General features: G+C 39.7%; 1 protein-coding gene across 2 annotated transcripts in view; it reads left to right on the top strand.

Moving 5' to 3' along the window:
* The window catches only part of LOC114870401 (cGMP-dependent protein kinase 1), a 57,506-nt gene that overhangs the window by 22,903 nt on the left and 21,035 nt on the right, over nt 1-13,568 (top strand). For both annotated transcript variants that reach the window (XM_029174934.3, XM_029174933.3), the window contains exon 4: nt 12,955-13,060. In XM_029174934.3, coding sequence (XP_029030767.1) covers nt 12,955-13,060 — 106 coding nt within the window. The remainder of the gene's footprint in view (nt 1-12,954; nt 13,061-13,568) is intronic.

Genomic DNA, 13,568 nt, shown 5'->3' with positions numbered 1-13,568 from the left:
CTAATTTGGTCTTAGTAGAGCTTCTATGATATATATGGAGGATTATCAAACAACGATGCACACACATATCAAAGTTACAAACAGTTGGAGCCAATATACTTCAAACTGCTTTAGAATAACTTACTGCCAGCCTGGATTTAGACTCTTCACTGTGCTCTTTGTGTCTTCTGGGCATCATTTGTGTATTTATTTGCAGACATCATGAAAATCACAGTCTTGATTTGAGCAATTCATCACAGTAAACATCACGTCTGCTGGTTTCCCAAATAAAGCTGCACCCGCTGTCTTACAACAAAGGAATAAGACGACTCTGATGACGATACAGAGACATACTGTTCGCTATGACAGATTACCTATCACACGTTTCTTTTGTGAATTGTATTTTTCGCAATGTGTTTGTCAACAGAAGCTAGAATGAATGAAATCAATGAACTAAAAAAATGGGTAAAAAAGCCACAAAAAGGCCCTTTATTTCAAAATCTAAAATGTGCTTTGAGACTGCTGTTGGTGCTTAAATGAGCACAATATACAGATGGTACAGCAAATGAATAATATGAAGCATTTTCACGATTGCAAATTCTTGGCAGATGTTAAAAATATATATATTTGCACAGTTTTTCCTGCATTTATGAAAAGTGTCCATGTGTTTGCACTTTTTTTGCACTCACTAATGCAAGCAAGTCCTTCCCTGACTACAGTATTTCAAGTAGTACTCACTGCCAGGCTGTGTAGTGCCCCCAACAAGCTCCACAAATCAATACATTAGGTTTAGTTTTCAGATACAGACACTTAAGTGTAGATATATGGCAACTATTGGGATTTTGCTCTGCCCCACTTGGCAAATGAGCTAGATTTGCACACGCAGTCTGAGAGAAAAAGAAATCCCCTTGCCCTGAAATCCATGTCGTATTATTTTCACATGACAACAACTGGGAAGATGCTGGCTTCAGAGAAGAAAGGGCTTGGAGTGAGAGACAAAGGGGACAGGTGATAAATTCAGGACAGCAGTGACAGCAAAATGAGCGAGACACCCCAAGGGATGCGAGACAAAATTGGTATTTCTTTGTCTGCAGACAGAGAAGAGAGGGGGGCACTGGCCTTCTGCAAAGAATACTCTTTCATAGAATCAAAGTGTCACTGTTTTATGAAGATGTGAAAGCACCAGGACGCAATTCAGAAGGCACTGTGGCCTGACATTTACAATCAATCACCTCATTCAAATACAGAGGATTTTATTAGCAAACTAAGAAAGAAGCCCCTACAAACGTGATTACACAATGTCATAGTGCACACACGCTCACACATACAGTACAGTAGTTAAATCATTGCGGTTCTAAACAAGTGGGAACTCTGACATTGTTTTCAACCAGTGGTCTCTTAGAACGAGGTCACTTCCAGTCACTACTAACGTAATCACTGAGACAGACTATCTGTGCTCTCCATCTTAATGATAGTGGAGGAAAAAGCTAAGGGATCACTGCACAAACTCAGCTGTGTGCCAAGTTAGTCATAGTGAATGCTCTGGACTGCACATAGTTTGGAATAATTTAAAAAAATATAAAAGGCCCAATTCGCTTTTGTATGTACAGACAAACCCAACCTTCAGTTTCAAAATAATGGCTGCAACATAAAACAAATTAGTTTGGGCAGAGCTCTGTTTATCACAGCGAGGAATCTCCTCTTAGGGAGTCTGTTCATATGCGAGCTGAGCAGACTTCCTACAGCGTTAGGAGATGAATGTTGTCACTAGTATTTTGTGTTATTATGTAAAAAACACATTTAACACCTGTGTGCCAATTCTAAGTAGTCAAAGCATTTACATATTTAAATAGAGTTTAACACAGTCTTTATAATATTCACCGCAACCTTCTGCAGAAGCACCATTATCAGACATTTGGGTTTTATCTTTCCTAGCCAACGTCAATTTTAAATTACGAATGAAAACAAGTCAAAATTAATATCGCTGAGGGTTTTCATTTCCCATTCATGGCAGCCATCCAAGCCATGCCTGAATCATTTCTCAAGGAGGCATGCTGGGTAGTGGAACTGTGCACCACACGCCACCCACCTCTCCTCCAGGCTGTTGTTTTTTCATGGGGCAGGATTCACTCCTGTGAGGTTTACCTACTGAAGGTTATCACTTGCGAGAGCGCTCAAAAAAAACGCACCGACAGCACACGCATAATTATGTAGTTTCTCACATACGGATTCCGCTTGGCATTTTGACAGGACTGGTTTAAGGGGCGCCGTCTTTCACCTCAGCAAGTACCACAGGTGAAACATGACAGATAGCAAACAGCTAATGTTTATCAATGCTCCAGCAACCTTAGTCAAATTCACATTTCACAAAAAGCACTTATTCACATAGTGTCACAGAAAGAAAATTAGCAGCAGTTCAGCAATAGCATTGTTTCTAGAGACTTCTGAGAAAGGTCACTGAAACACAGTGATAGCTCAGCTGGATAAAACCCTTCCTTCCTCTGGGAGTGTGCAAACAATCTTCTGCCTAATCAGTCTGAGAGAGGAAAACGTGCACGCTAGTGTGTGTGAATGTATGTAAGTGTGTGTAGTACACTGGATCTGCACAGTCTCAGGAATCACCCAGTTCACAGTGAGTGAATATTGTTTTGGCAGTAAGAGATAAGTTACAGATGTGACTCTTTGGAGAATCAGGGACCAAGTTAAACATTATGACTGGTTCACAAAGCAGAGATTGGCTGCTTTCTGCTGGGGACTGTGTTGTGTTTAAATAATAAAACATGCTGCTTGTAAGACTGTCAGTGTGCCCTCCTAGGCTCTTACTCCCTCACACTTGGCCTCTCTTGGTGTGTGTATATCTCCACCTCTATTTGTTTTCCAAATTACCTATCCTTAGGTCTATGACCTACAGTACAGTGTGCAGATAGACCGCTATAAAATATACCTGTCTTGTTATATTTTATCTTTTTTTTTCTTTACATATGAGCTGCTAGTGAAAGGCAAGACCACCTCCAGCTTTGACCTACAAGTGTAATTCCACCACATCAACACAAGTCTCTTGCCTCTTCCCTCTCTTAGGTATTTCTTTCATTCTGGTCTGCTGCAAGAGACAAACAACATTTAATGTTTTCATTATGATTAAAATGCAATTAATGAAAGATGTAAAAGCATCCTCCTAACAAAAGTCATTATGTTTGGGCCCTTTGAAAGCGAAAGTGAGTACTTTTAATTTGCACTTCAGACATAACAATTATATATAAATTCAGCTGAATGTTCAAACAGTGACACAGTTACTGGGGCTGCACACTATCTGCTTTGTAAGCCAAATGAGGGAAAGACAATGGTTTCAAATGCTGGCTAATTTCCATTCCAATAATCAGCAGTTGTTACAAGCTACATTAGCCCCATCCAACACACACGACTGTGCACAGATGATGTAATGTTAGCTCAAGTATTTCGTATCAGTTAGCTTCTGTCGTGCCCCTGCTCCCGAAGAATATTTATAAGCTGGATATAAGTGCCACCCCGTTGTCTTTAGGCGGCTCCACAAGCTTTGAATAAATGCAGTCATCTGTGAAAATGCGACAGACCACCAAGCTTTCTGCTGCCTCGGGGACAACATCATTCCAGCAAACTGGATCTACAACTAACCAGCTAGGTTATTCAGGGCTGTCAGCTCAGAGATAAAGCCGAAGTGCAGATAAGGGTTCAAAAACAGAAAAGAGCAGTGTGCTTCAGCCGATACACATCACAGCTATAAACACGTTCTAGAGTATCTATATAAGTGTAAATGATGTTGTGTATAAATACAAATGTGTAATAACTTGTGTTTAAAAGTACTTTATACATAATTTTCAAACCTAGGAGCTATTTCACACTTACTGTACTGTAGCTTTGCACTCATTGGGATTTGATACAGTAAGTGAAAGCGAGGCACATTTTCTGAAGAGGGTTCACACTTAGAATGAGTAAATGAACAGACGACCTTAGAGTTGTAGATAAATGTTTCAAAGTATTAGGATTACATAATGAGTACAGCAGAGATTTAAAACCACTGCAGCTATTAAAAGAAACAACAAATTAGATTCATTGAACCCAGGGTGGCTGGGTGTGAGCCTGAGCACCATCATTAGGCAGGGCCCAGCTGTGAACAGAGACAGAGCAGGGCTATTAGAGTCAGGAAAGCTGCTGAGTGCACGCTTAATAAGTAAAACACAGATACACTATCTCATGTTCTCTTATGAGTCTGTATTTTTCGCTTTACAATCTTAGGCTAGTCACAAGAAAGAGATGAAGCCAAGTGCAGTTAAAATGAAAAACCAAGTGGACAAATGCATGTAAACATAACTATGCAGAAATAAATGAAACAGCAAATGGGCTGTAGAGTTTTTAAATTAAAGCCGCATCAAAACGCAGATGAGAAATTAGACAAGTGAAGTCATGTTGGACTAAAACTGCAGTACAAAAAAACTAAACAAGGCTCACAAACATGCATCACAGCTGATGTACTGACAGGTCTTTGCTACATACTTTGTTACAAAAGTTAAGACACTGATTTTCCCCCTTTATCCACTGATGTGTGTGTTACATCAGGAAATGCTTTGCTGGGACTTCCCTTTCATGATGCGTGACGTAACGTTTTTCTAGTGTGTGTGTGTGTGTGTGTGTGTGTGTGTGTGTGGGTGGGTGTGGGTGCGTGTGTGCGTGCGTACACTGTCAGACCTGTGTCTGTGCGTGTGTGGGGGCCCCTGCTGTTGTTTTTGTCCTAATTCTCAGTTGGAGCGCAGGTGTGAGCCCACAGCTAGAATCTCCTCTGGGGCTCTGGATGGCATGAAAGGTTAAAACATCAAAAAGAAACGGAATGCGAGGCGGAAGCAATATACAAGCATGACATACGTACAGTCTACAGTATCTACATTGGTGTAAATTACTGTACCTACACTTGCTATTTTCTTTTGTAGCCATAAAACTAAGGGCTGAGCTTGATTTACATGTTGCTGGAGAAATGATGAAGAACGATGCAATTTATGATAAAAACACACAGGTTCCCATTAAAGTGGTTTAAATTCCAACTGGACACTAAAATGATAAGTGTAAACAAAGCTGTCATGCTGCGAGGAAGATGAACGGGAACTGGAGCTTGTACCATGTGACTCACCCTTAGATATTTTATGGAGCTACTGATTTGATCTATATTCATGTTATTCAGCTGGGGAACAGTTTATCACATTAGATGTTGCCTTGAACTATGTTGCTCAGAGTTTAAGTGAATCAGTGAAAATTCACAGTGGCTAAAAAGTCAAGGTGGGACGGATGAATGATCTAAAGAGGACATAATGTAGTTTATTAGGTGGTGAAAAAAATCCTGTACAAAATGGGTCAGGCTAGAAGCAAATGTGTGTTACACACAGCCACCAAGCTTGGTTTGCTCAAGAGGCTTTTATTTGTTCTTCACACAACAACTATATAAACTCTGCAAGTCAAAGCTTTCATATGGATTTTATCTTGCTCATCACAGATTCAGGGAGTGAAAAGGACCCGATAGTTGGTATCATAGCAACGCAATTAAAGCCACTGACTGAAAAGCAACTTTGATTTGCTGACTTCCATTGTCCTGAACGAAACATAATTTCATGCCCTGTAACGGGGGACAATAGTGAAGAAACTGTGTCCTGCATTTATTTATTCTACAGAATTGTTCTCGCCTTATTTTGTGTTTACTGTGGGTGTTCAACGAAACTATTTATCAATGAAGTAACAAATAAATTTGATTCATACTGGTCAGGAGCAAGTCTTATTAAATCTATTCTACTAATTTAATTAGTCAAATATTTCAGGAAGATATGTTTTTGCTGGCTAGATTATGTGCACTACAAATACAAGTTTTGAATTAAGTGGGTGTGTGTTATTTAATTAGTGCCTAACTATAGAGAGGCAACAATAAAAAACCTGACTGCTATAAGCAGAGAACGTTAAAAAATATATTGTGTGTATTGTATCACTGCAGTAAACAAATAGTGTTCTCTAACAATCCCCAAATCCTCGCCTGTGAAGACAACAACAACAGTAAATAACAATACATGATGATGGGTAAGAATGTGACATCTAAATTCATCTCTCACAAATAAAATATTTAGTCTGTTATGGGAGTATATGGAAGTATCTATTGGGGGGATGAAGAGGTGATTTCAGACACAGTCAGTGCCTGTTAAACTGCTGGGACTGTGCATGTATTGGTTGCTAGTAGCAACAGCATGTTAAACTGAAACTAACTGCAGGTGGCAGAATAATAAGACTGCAGATGAGTTGACCAGTAGGTCGGAAGGAGCAAAAATTGGACATTAAGAAGACTGAGACAAATATTCAATGACAGCTATACGTCAATGTTTTCAAGTTACGATAGGCTAGATTTTATAAAACTGGCAGAACAACTTTTCCAAAACATGAACAAAGCATTTACATTAGCTGTGAGTTGGTTTGGTTGACGTTTGTGACTTTATGTCGTTGCTTCCCATAATGAGCAGTTTCTCCTCGGATTTCACAGAGGCTGAGCTGAATGTAGCTCCCCCGTAGAGTTAAAAGGACTTGTGTCAGAATAATTGCAGATTCTTCAACCGAAATCAACACAAAGGGCATACTCACATATATAACGACCCATGTCGGGCTGCCACTCATTTACACACTGACACAGAAACACGTATTCCTCGCATTTTGGCAAAGCCATTGAGAGAATTAACACTCTGGCTTCGCTGGGTATTTTTGGGTGCAGATATATAATATTTCTGCCTCAGCAGGTTGCACAACATCAGCTTTGACTGACAGAAAATCATGTGAATCACAGATGACAAATCTTTCTTTCTGTTGAAACTGACAAAAAAATAATACTTTTGTTATCGTAGTTATTTTAGTGTAGACACAGTTAACATAGATAGAGTAGTATCTTGACATTCTGCACGGCTAAAAACAGGCAGACAATGGCATCGCGCTCAGATTTCCTAGCAAATCAATCATTTAACAGGTTTCGTTACGGGGCTTGTATTAGTCCACATATAGAAAAACTGTTTTACCCCATACAACCTGGTCCAGGACCTAAAAATAACCCACTCGCTGATGAATAGCAAACACACTTCATTTCCTCCATTTGATTTTCTACCGCCGTGCAGACTGAAATTCATCAGGTTATTTAAAGAGATTTCCTCTGTGGTGAATAGTTTCTGGATGATTGTCTACAGTGGTGAGGGCGAGAACAATTAAAATGGATCTCACAACCCGAAAAGAAACATGTGCCCCAAAGACAAAATTATTTCCATTCAGGAAAACCAGTGTTATCAATATAGGTATGAACACAAATATCATGTAGTAAACAACTCTATGAACAGAAGAGAAACCTGTACAAACTGTGATTGTTAAAGTTTTTATATAGAAATAATTTGTCTTCCATTGGGGCCTTAGCCGTCTGACCCCCAACTTTCTTAATTGTTTCAGGGTATTATTACAGATGCTACATTAAAAAGCTCCAATGTCAAAACTGCTGCAGCAGTAGCAGCAGCATGAACCCTTGACTTTATGGACCCAGACTAAGAATAAAAGACACACAAGGTATTAATAGCATAAGCATATCAGCAATTACAACCCTAAATATAAAGTGGCCACTCCTGCTAATGGAACATTTATTTAGACAGACCAAACATCAGCCTTTTAGATGTGTGCAAGTTTATGATAACTGTCCAAACAAGATCAACTATAATTGATGAATACATTTTGGAAGTAAGGTGTATTAGTGTTACAGGAGTGGTAAATTGTGTTTTTGTCCGAGCTAAAAGCCCACTTTTAGAAATCTTCCTTTTCCAGCGGTGTCAGGCATGATATTTTACCCACACTTGTATATGCTTAAATATTTTGACATTCACTTTTGGCCAGATTTGGTGGTTTTTAAATTCAACTCTGTTACACTGTGCTCACTGATGGTGAAGTATAAACACTCAAATTAATAGCAATTAATTAAAATCTGTAAAAGTAAATATAAAGTATGTGCTCAGAAAAGCGTAGGTGAGCACAGGGGATTCACATCAGGTGGGATGTTGCTTAGCTCAATATTTCTCAAGCAGCTGCTGCTCCAACTCTGTGGTCTCCTGTCTCCCAGATGGGCTGATATTGGCAGAACAGGCAGCTCTAGATTGCATCTGATTAAACCAGCTAGTTTTGGTGCTGGAAGTCAGTGAACTGTGAAACCTGTCATAACAGCACATGCGACCACCGCAACTACAGGTATTCAAAGCTTCAGTTCCCAATAAACTACGTAAATCAAATATTCGTTTTCAATTTTTCTCCCATTAGATCTCCAAAAATATAATAAAATCCAATTATGAAAAGAATTCCTTCTGTTTATTTCCTTTAGGCTCTATAACACTACTATAAATGTTCAGTCCTGCTTTTTCCACACTCGAAAGAACTCATCCAGATGTAATCATACTTGTCTGATGTTATTAATGACTTGGGGGGAAAAGAGACTACACTATTCCATCCCACAGGCCTGACAGCATCACACTTTCAACACTTCCTGAAACAAGACATGCAAGATGCCTCCAAGGAGTTTAGCTCGCATGACCATCTTTCAGTGGGTATATGACTGTGTATGTCATGTTCAGGTTGAAATACAGACTTGACAGTTGAAACACCATAGACTCCCATAAACTATTTTTACCACAGTAAAAATATAACTCGAATGCCCTTAAAGCCAAATGTTATAACAATATTCCAGAGTGAGATTTTTATGGTGTCTGCTTTCACTAATTAGTTTGGAGACACTGTGTCTTCTCACAGAGCTTTGTAACCCCAGTTTAATAATCTGAAAGTGCTAATATGATTATTCACGGTCGAGCACATCCTAATAACCAACAGATCACCAAAGACACATTAATTAATAGTAATAAAAGGAATTCTGACAAATTTCCCTTGCTGTGTGACAAGGATTTAATAAGAGAGGAGGCAACACTGTAAAAAGGTGGAGGAAATACATATAATCTGTAATGCCTTTTTATTTCATTTCTAGAAAATGAACCAATTTGGCTTGCCAAATTTCTGTGTGACACAATATGGAGAGGGAAAAGTGACGCCTGTAGTAGTAGAAATACATTTGTTGGTAACAAATATACTTGTTATCAGAGTGTACACGTTTCCTTGCACACTGACTCTGACTGAGATTTTGGTCAACTATTATAGCAATTTCATGCAGCCCTGTGGTGCTATTGAAAAAGGATGTGGATTTTCAGCACTGCTACAACTTAAGCTGAATCATCACGGACCAGATTTACTCTACTTTGAGTCACTCTAAACCTCAATAAATCTTATGGTACTCACAACATAAAATCACAGTTGTATTCACAGTAACAGTTTCGCCGTTTCCAAACCCCACGCTCTTCAGATGCTGTCATGCTTGTAAGCTGTCATGAGCAGAGCACAGAAAAGAATTGTAGATGACCTCATCTTATATTTATGTAATTTGCAGAGCAAAAATTAGATTACAAGAGCAAGCATTCATGGAGTATTTGCATAATGCCCTAAGCTGGAATTGAGTTACGGTGAATAATGACGGAGCCAAATGAAATGAGAGACTCCTCCCACTGCATGCGTACCGTTTGCTGACGCAGCTGTCTACCGGGACCCAACACGGGAAAACAACCGGGAAAACAACCGGCCCAGTTTGGGCAGTATTCACACCCAATACTACACAGTTACTACTGATTGAAGAAGATCGCTGTGCTGGGAGGAAAATAGGCGAGATTGTGCTTGACTGTGGGCTGAGTGCGTATGAATTTTAAACTTTCTATTACAGTAATTCTGTATTGTATGGAATTATGAATGTGCCAGTACTTCATGCAGTATGTGCATGACATAAAGTGGTGATGATTAAAGCCGTTACATAATGATAGACGTAAGCGATGACAACCAGCCTTGCCACGCATTTACCCTTGACCAGCCCCACCTGTTAACGCCCCAGTAATCTTCCCATTGGACCAACACTCAGCCCTAGTCCCTAATACCTTTTACCAACAGCATCCTTGCATCTCCACAGCACTGGGGTGTTATGTGTATCCAGACAGCTGCGAAGCTAAGGCTCGGCAGCGCGTGAGCATTAACACATTCATCTGCTCCCCTACTACAGGATAACTAGCTCCCTGAGTCTCACTGCAATTTAGTCAAGCCTCTGAATAACACGCTTACCTACTGTGATGTGCTGTAGGCTGCCTACATATCTTATTTCCCATGCCCCATACTCCCACCTTCTGCCAAAACACACCATTGCACAGTCCATAGTGGGCAATGATGTCTAACCTCCCACACTTATTGCTTAGGGGTTAAATTATGAGGCTACTCTAATCATTTCTCTAGACCTAACTCTATATAGCCCAATTAGGTGGGTCTACAGGACATTGTGGTGTAACTGTCCAACATTTGGCCATATCACCCTCCAGAAATAAAATTTTTGATTAGATAAAGTATGGCAAAACTTATGAAGGCCACTTCTAAGGAGGAACAAGTGTGTTTGGTCTGGCAGTAGTGTTGCAGAATGCTGTACCCGCACTATTTCACAGTTTACACAGTTTATGCACATTGCTCTGAGGAAGCTTATACAGAGTGTGAGCCTCTGAGTATCGAGACATCTGTGTCTGTATACATTTTTATCTCAGTGCATTCTGGGGGGTTTCTGCTCCAAGAAAGTGTCTCTAAGTAAAACAGTGTCAGGCTGTGTAATGAGGACATTTCTCCTGGGGTTTGGCCCCATTTTAAAGTGCTGCCAAACCCTTGGTCTGCAGAGAGGAAGGTTTTCGATGTCTGAGGGGGAGTATGCATCACTCACTCAATACAGTACATAGAACATACTAAGATTTCTTTCCATGTATGTGTATATCTACGTTCATAGAGCATATTCATTACGTTCACGTTACCAGTCATTTTCAACTAAGCAACAGTAACATTTAACACCAACCCTGCTTAACTTATACTTTACTGTATGTACAGTAATATTGATCAGCTGCAGAAATGCTTTTTCGTATCAAAGTATACACTTGGAAATACTAATTTAAAAATATATTTGTTTTTAATTATCAATACAAACACGCCATTATTATCAAAACTTTATCTTTCCACCTCTGTGGAAAAATGTCACACTGAGATAATGAAAAGCTCTACCATCAGACACATACTCACATAAAATACCAAGTAGACTCTTATCTGATGTTTGTCCAATATTAATGGATGTCCCTGTGGCCACAGAGCTCCACTGGGGTCTCAGGTTTGTTTAGGGTCAGACTGGAGGCTTTCTCCATCTTCTCTCTTATTATTCCTGCCAGGCAGCTGCACCACTGTAAAACTAAAGACCTGAAGTCACAATAAGAGCCTCTTTTGCAGAAGATGATGACACTGACTATTGTGAGAATCACCACAGGCTTTGAAATAATTATCATAAACTGCTATTAACAAAGTGAGGCGCTGCATTTTAACTCGCTGAACATTGTGGCTCAGCTAGATGAAATATGGGCTTTTGATGGCGTGTTACACAATTTCTGCCCCAAAAACCAAATCCTTCTATGAAATGGGTTTGAATGGAGAAACAAAATCACATTCAGTTGTGGGTTAGAGGTTTATTGCTCTGACGAAAGCCTGCATAACCTGGTTTCCAACAGACACTGCTCTTTACAACACAGATCTGTCGAAGTGGAAACATATTCTAATCAAAACTGACTACAGAGGACCTCAAAGAACTGCACTGCTGAAACTCGAGAGCCTAAAAATGGCAAGAAACGGAATTTTGAAACACCCAAGCCTCCAGCAGTCAACAGCTAAGCATAAGAATTTAAAAAATGGAAATGGTTTTCTGCCTATTGCTTAAAGGACTCTGTATTCCACAAAATTTTCAGAAAGACATTATTGAAGGCGGTGTTGCAGAAACGTAGCCTAACAATGATGCATACTGAGACTCTCTTGCCCAGACTAAATTCTGTGTCATCTGCCCAATAGAAATTTGCCAAACACGAGTTTGTCCATGAAAGAACACAGTTTCTCTAAAGACAAAGTATTGCTATTCACCCTATACCTCTGTTAGACCGCCTGAATGCTTTATATGATCTCACCGTGGCTACAGAGAGGTCAAACCACTGTTTTAAGCATGTAAGCACTTTAGCTTAATCTATTCCATGTGAGGAAACTTATGCGTTGGAGTTGATGCCTCACTGCCAGCACAGATTGCAATCACTTTGAGGACAATTAATGCCAAATTGTCCCAGAGAACAGTACAGAGGAATATAAAGATAGCAGCTTGTGATTTGAAACGTAACCCAGCTGTTGTCACGTTGTCTGATAATTGCCCCTAACACAAAGAGCAATCAGTAATTCAAGGGCTCCAGCTAATGAAAAAAACGTCGGCGCGTCAACACAGACTCCTGACCCTAAACCAATTAAAATGCCGTAGCATGGCTTGAAGCAAGCCATTCATGCAAGTTATTCCCAAAAATACCAATTAGCTTTAACTGCGGAGCAAAAATTAATTGTCCACAATGCCTCCTCCTGCTCAGGAATCCTTAGCAGCTATGAGAACATTTGGATGGTGGTTACCGCAACAACTAAAAGAGTATAAAAACCCAACTGTATGTGTGAATACAGTACTTCATATTCTGAGCAGCAATATTCGTAGGTTTTTATATTAGACGCGCGCGCGCACACACACACACACACACACACACACACACACACACACACACACACACACACACACACACACACACACACACACCTTGCCAGGATCTTTTTCACATTTAAATACTCTGAATATATAGGATATTGACTATATTCACATTTTGCATGCAGGAAACATCTAGGTGTTCCAGGGCATGTTCTACCCATCTATGCATGATTATTATTCTGACTGTCCAACGGTAAAATAATCTTTCATGATATTGCTTTTCTTCTTCCCAGCTCTAACAAATGTGAAGCTGTGGGCCATCGACCGACAGTGTTTTCAGACGATCATGATGAGGACGGGCCTCATCAAGCACACGGAATATATGGAATTTTTGAAAAGGTGAGGAACCTGAGTAAATGTTCCTTTGAGAGATGCACAGCCTCATTAGGGTTTTGATCTGAAATACAATAAACAAATTAACAAAATTAATTCAAGGGTGCGCTGAGCTTCTCTCAGATGAGTTTTTACTTCTCAGCTTCCACAATAAATTGCATGACTCAGTTTTATTGTCTGGTGCGTCACTGAACATGTCATTACTGGATATATACAGTACCTTTATCATCTTACTTTATTGAGATCTTTACACCCTAACCACTTCTCTATAGTGAAGCCTATTATCACTTAAAAGGGCTGCAGACTCCTTTGTGGAAGGCCTGCACGCAGTATAGGATAAAAGAACGACTCATCAAAAGACAGATAGAGCAGAAAGCAACGTGCAATGATTGACATGCATGAGATGCAATTACGGTGGAAATCTCTCTCTCCCTATTACTGTTCAGCCTTCCTGTTTTTCTGCCATCCCCTTTAGTCTTCATCAAGCCAATTAGGAAAATTATATCACATCTTT

Source organism: Betta splendens, chromosome 15 (assembly GCF_900634795.4).
Source record: "Betta splendens chromosome 15, fBetSpl5.4, whole genome shotgun sequence".
In the NCBI taxonomy this organism is placed as follows: Eukaryota; Metazoa; Chordata; class Actinopteri; order Anabantiformes; family Osphronemidae; genus Betta; species Betta splendens.
The sequence above is the reverse complement of the archived record's forward strand: the minus strand, read 5'-3'. Positions and strand labels throughout refer to the sequence as shown.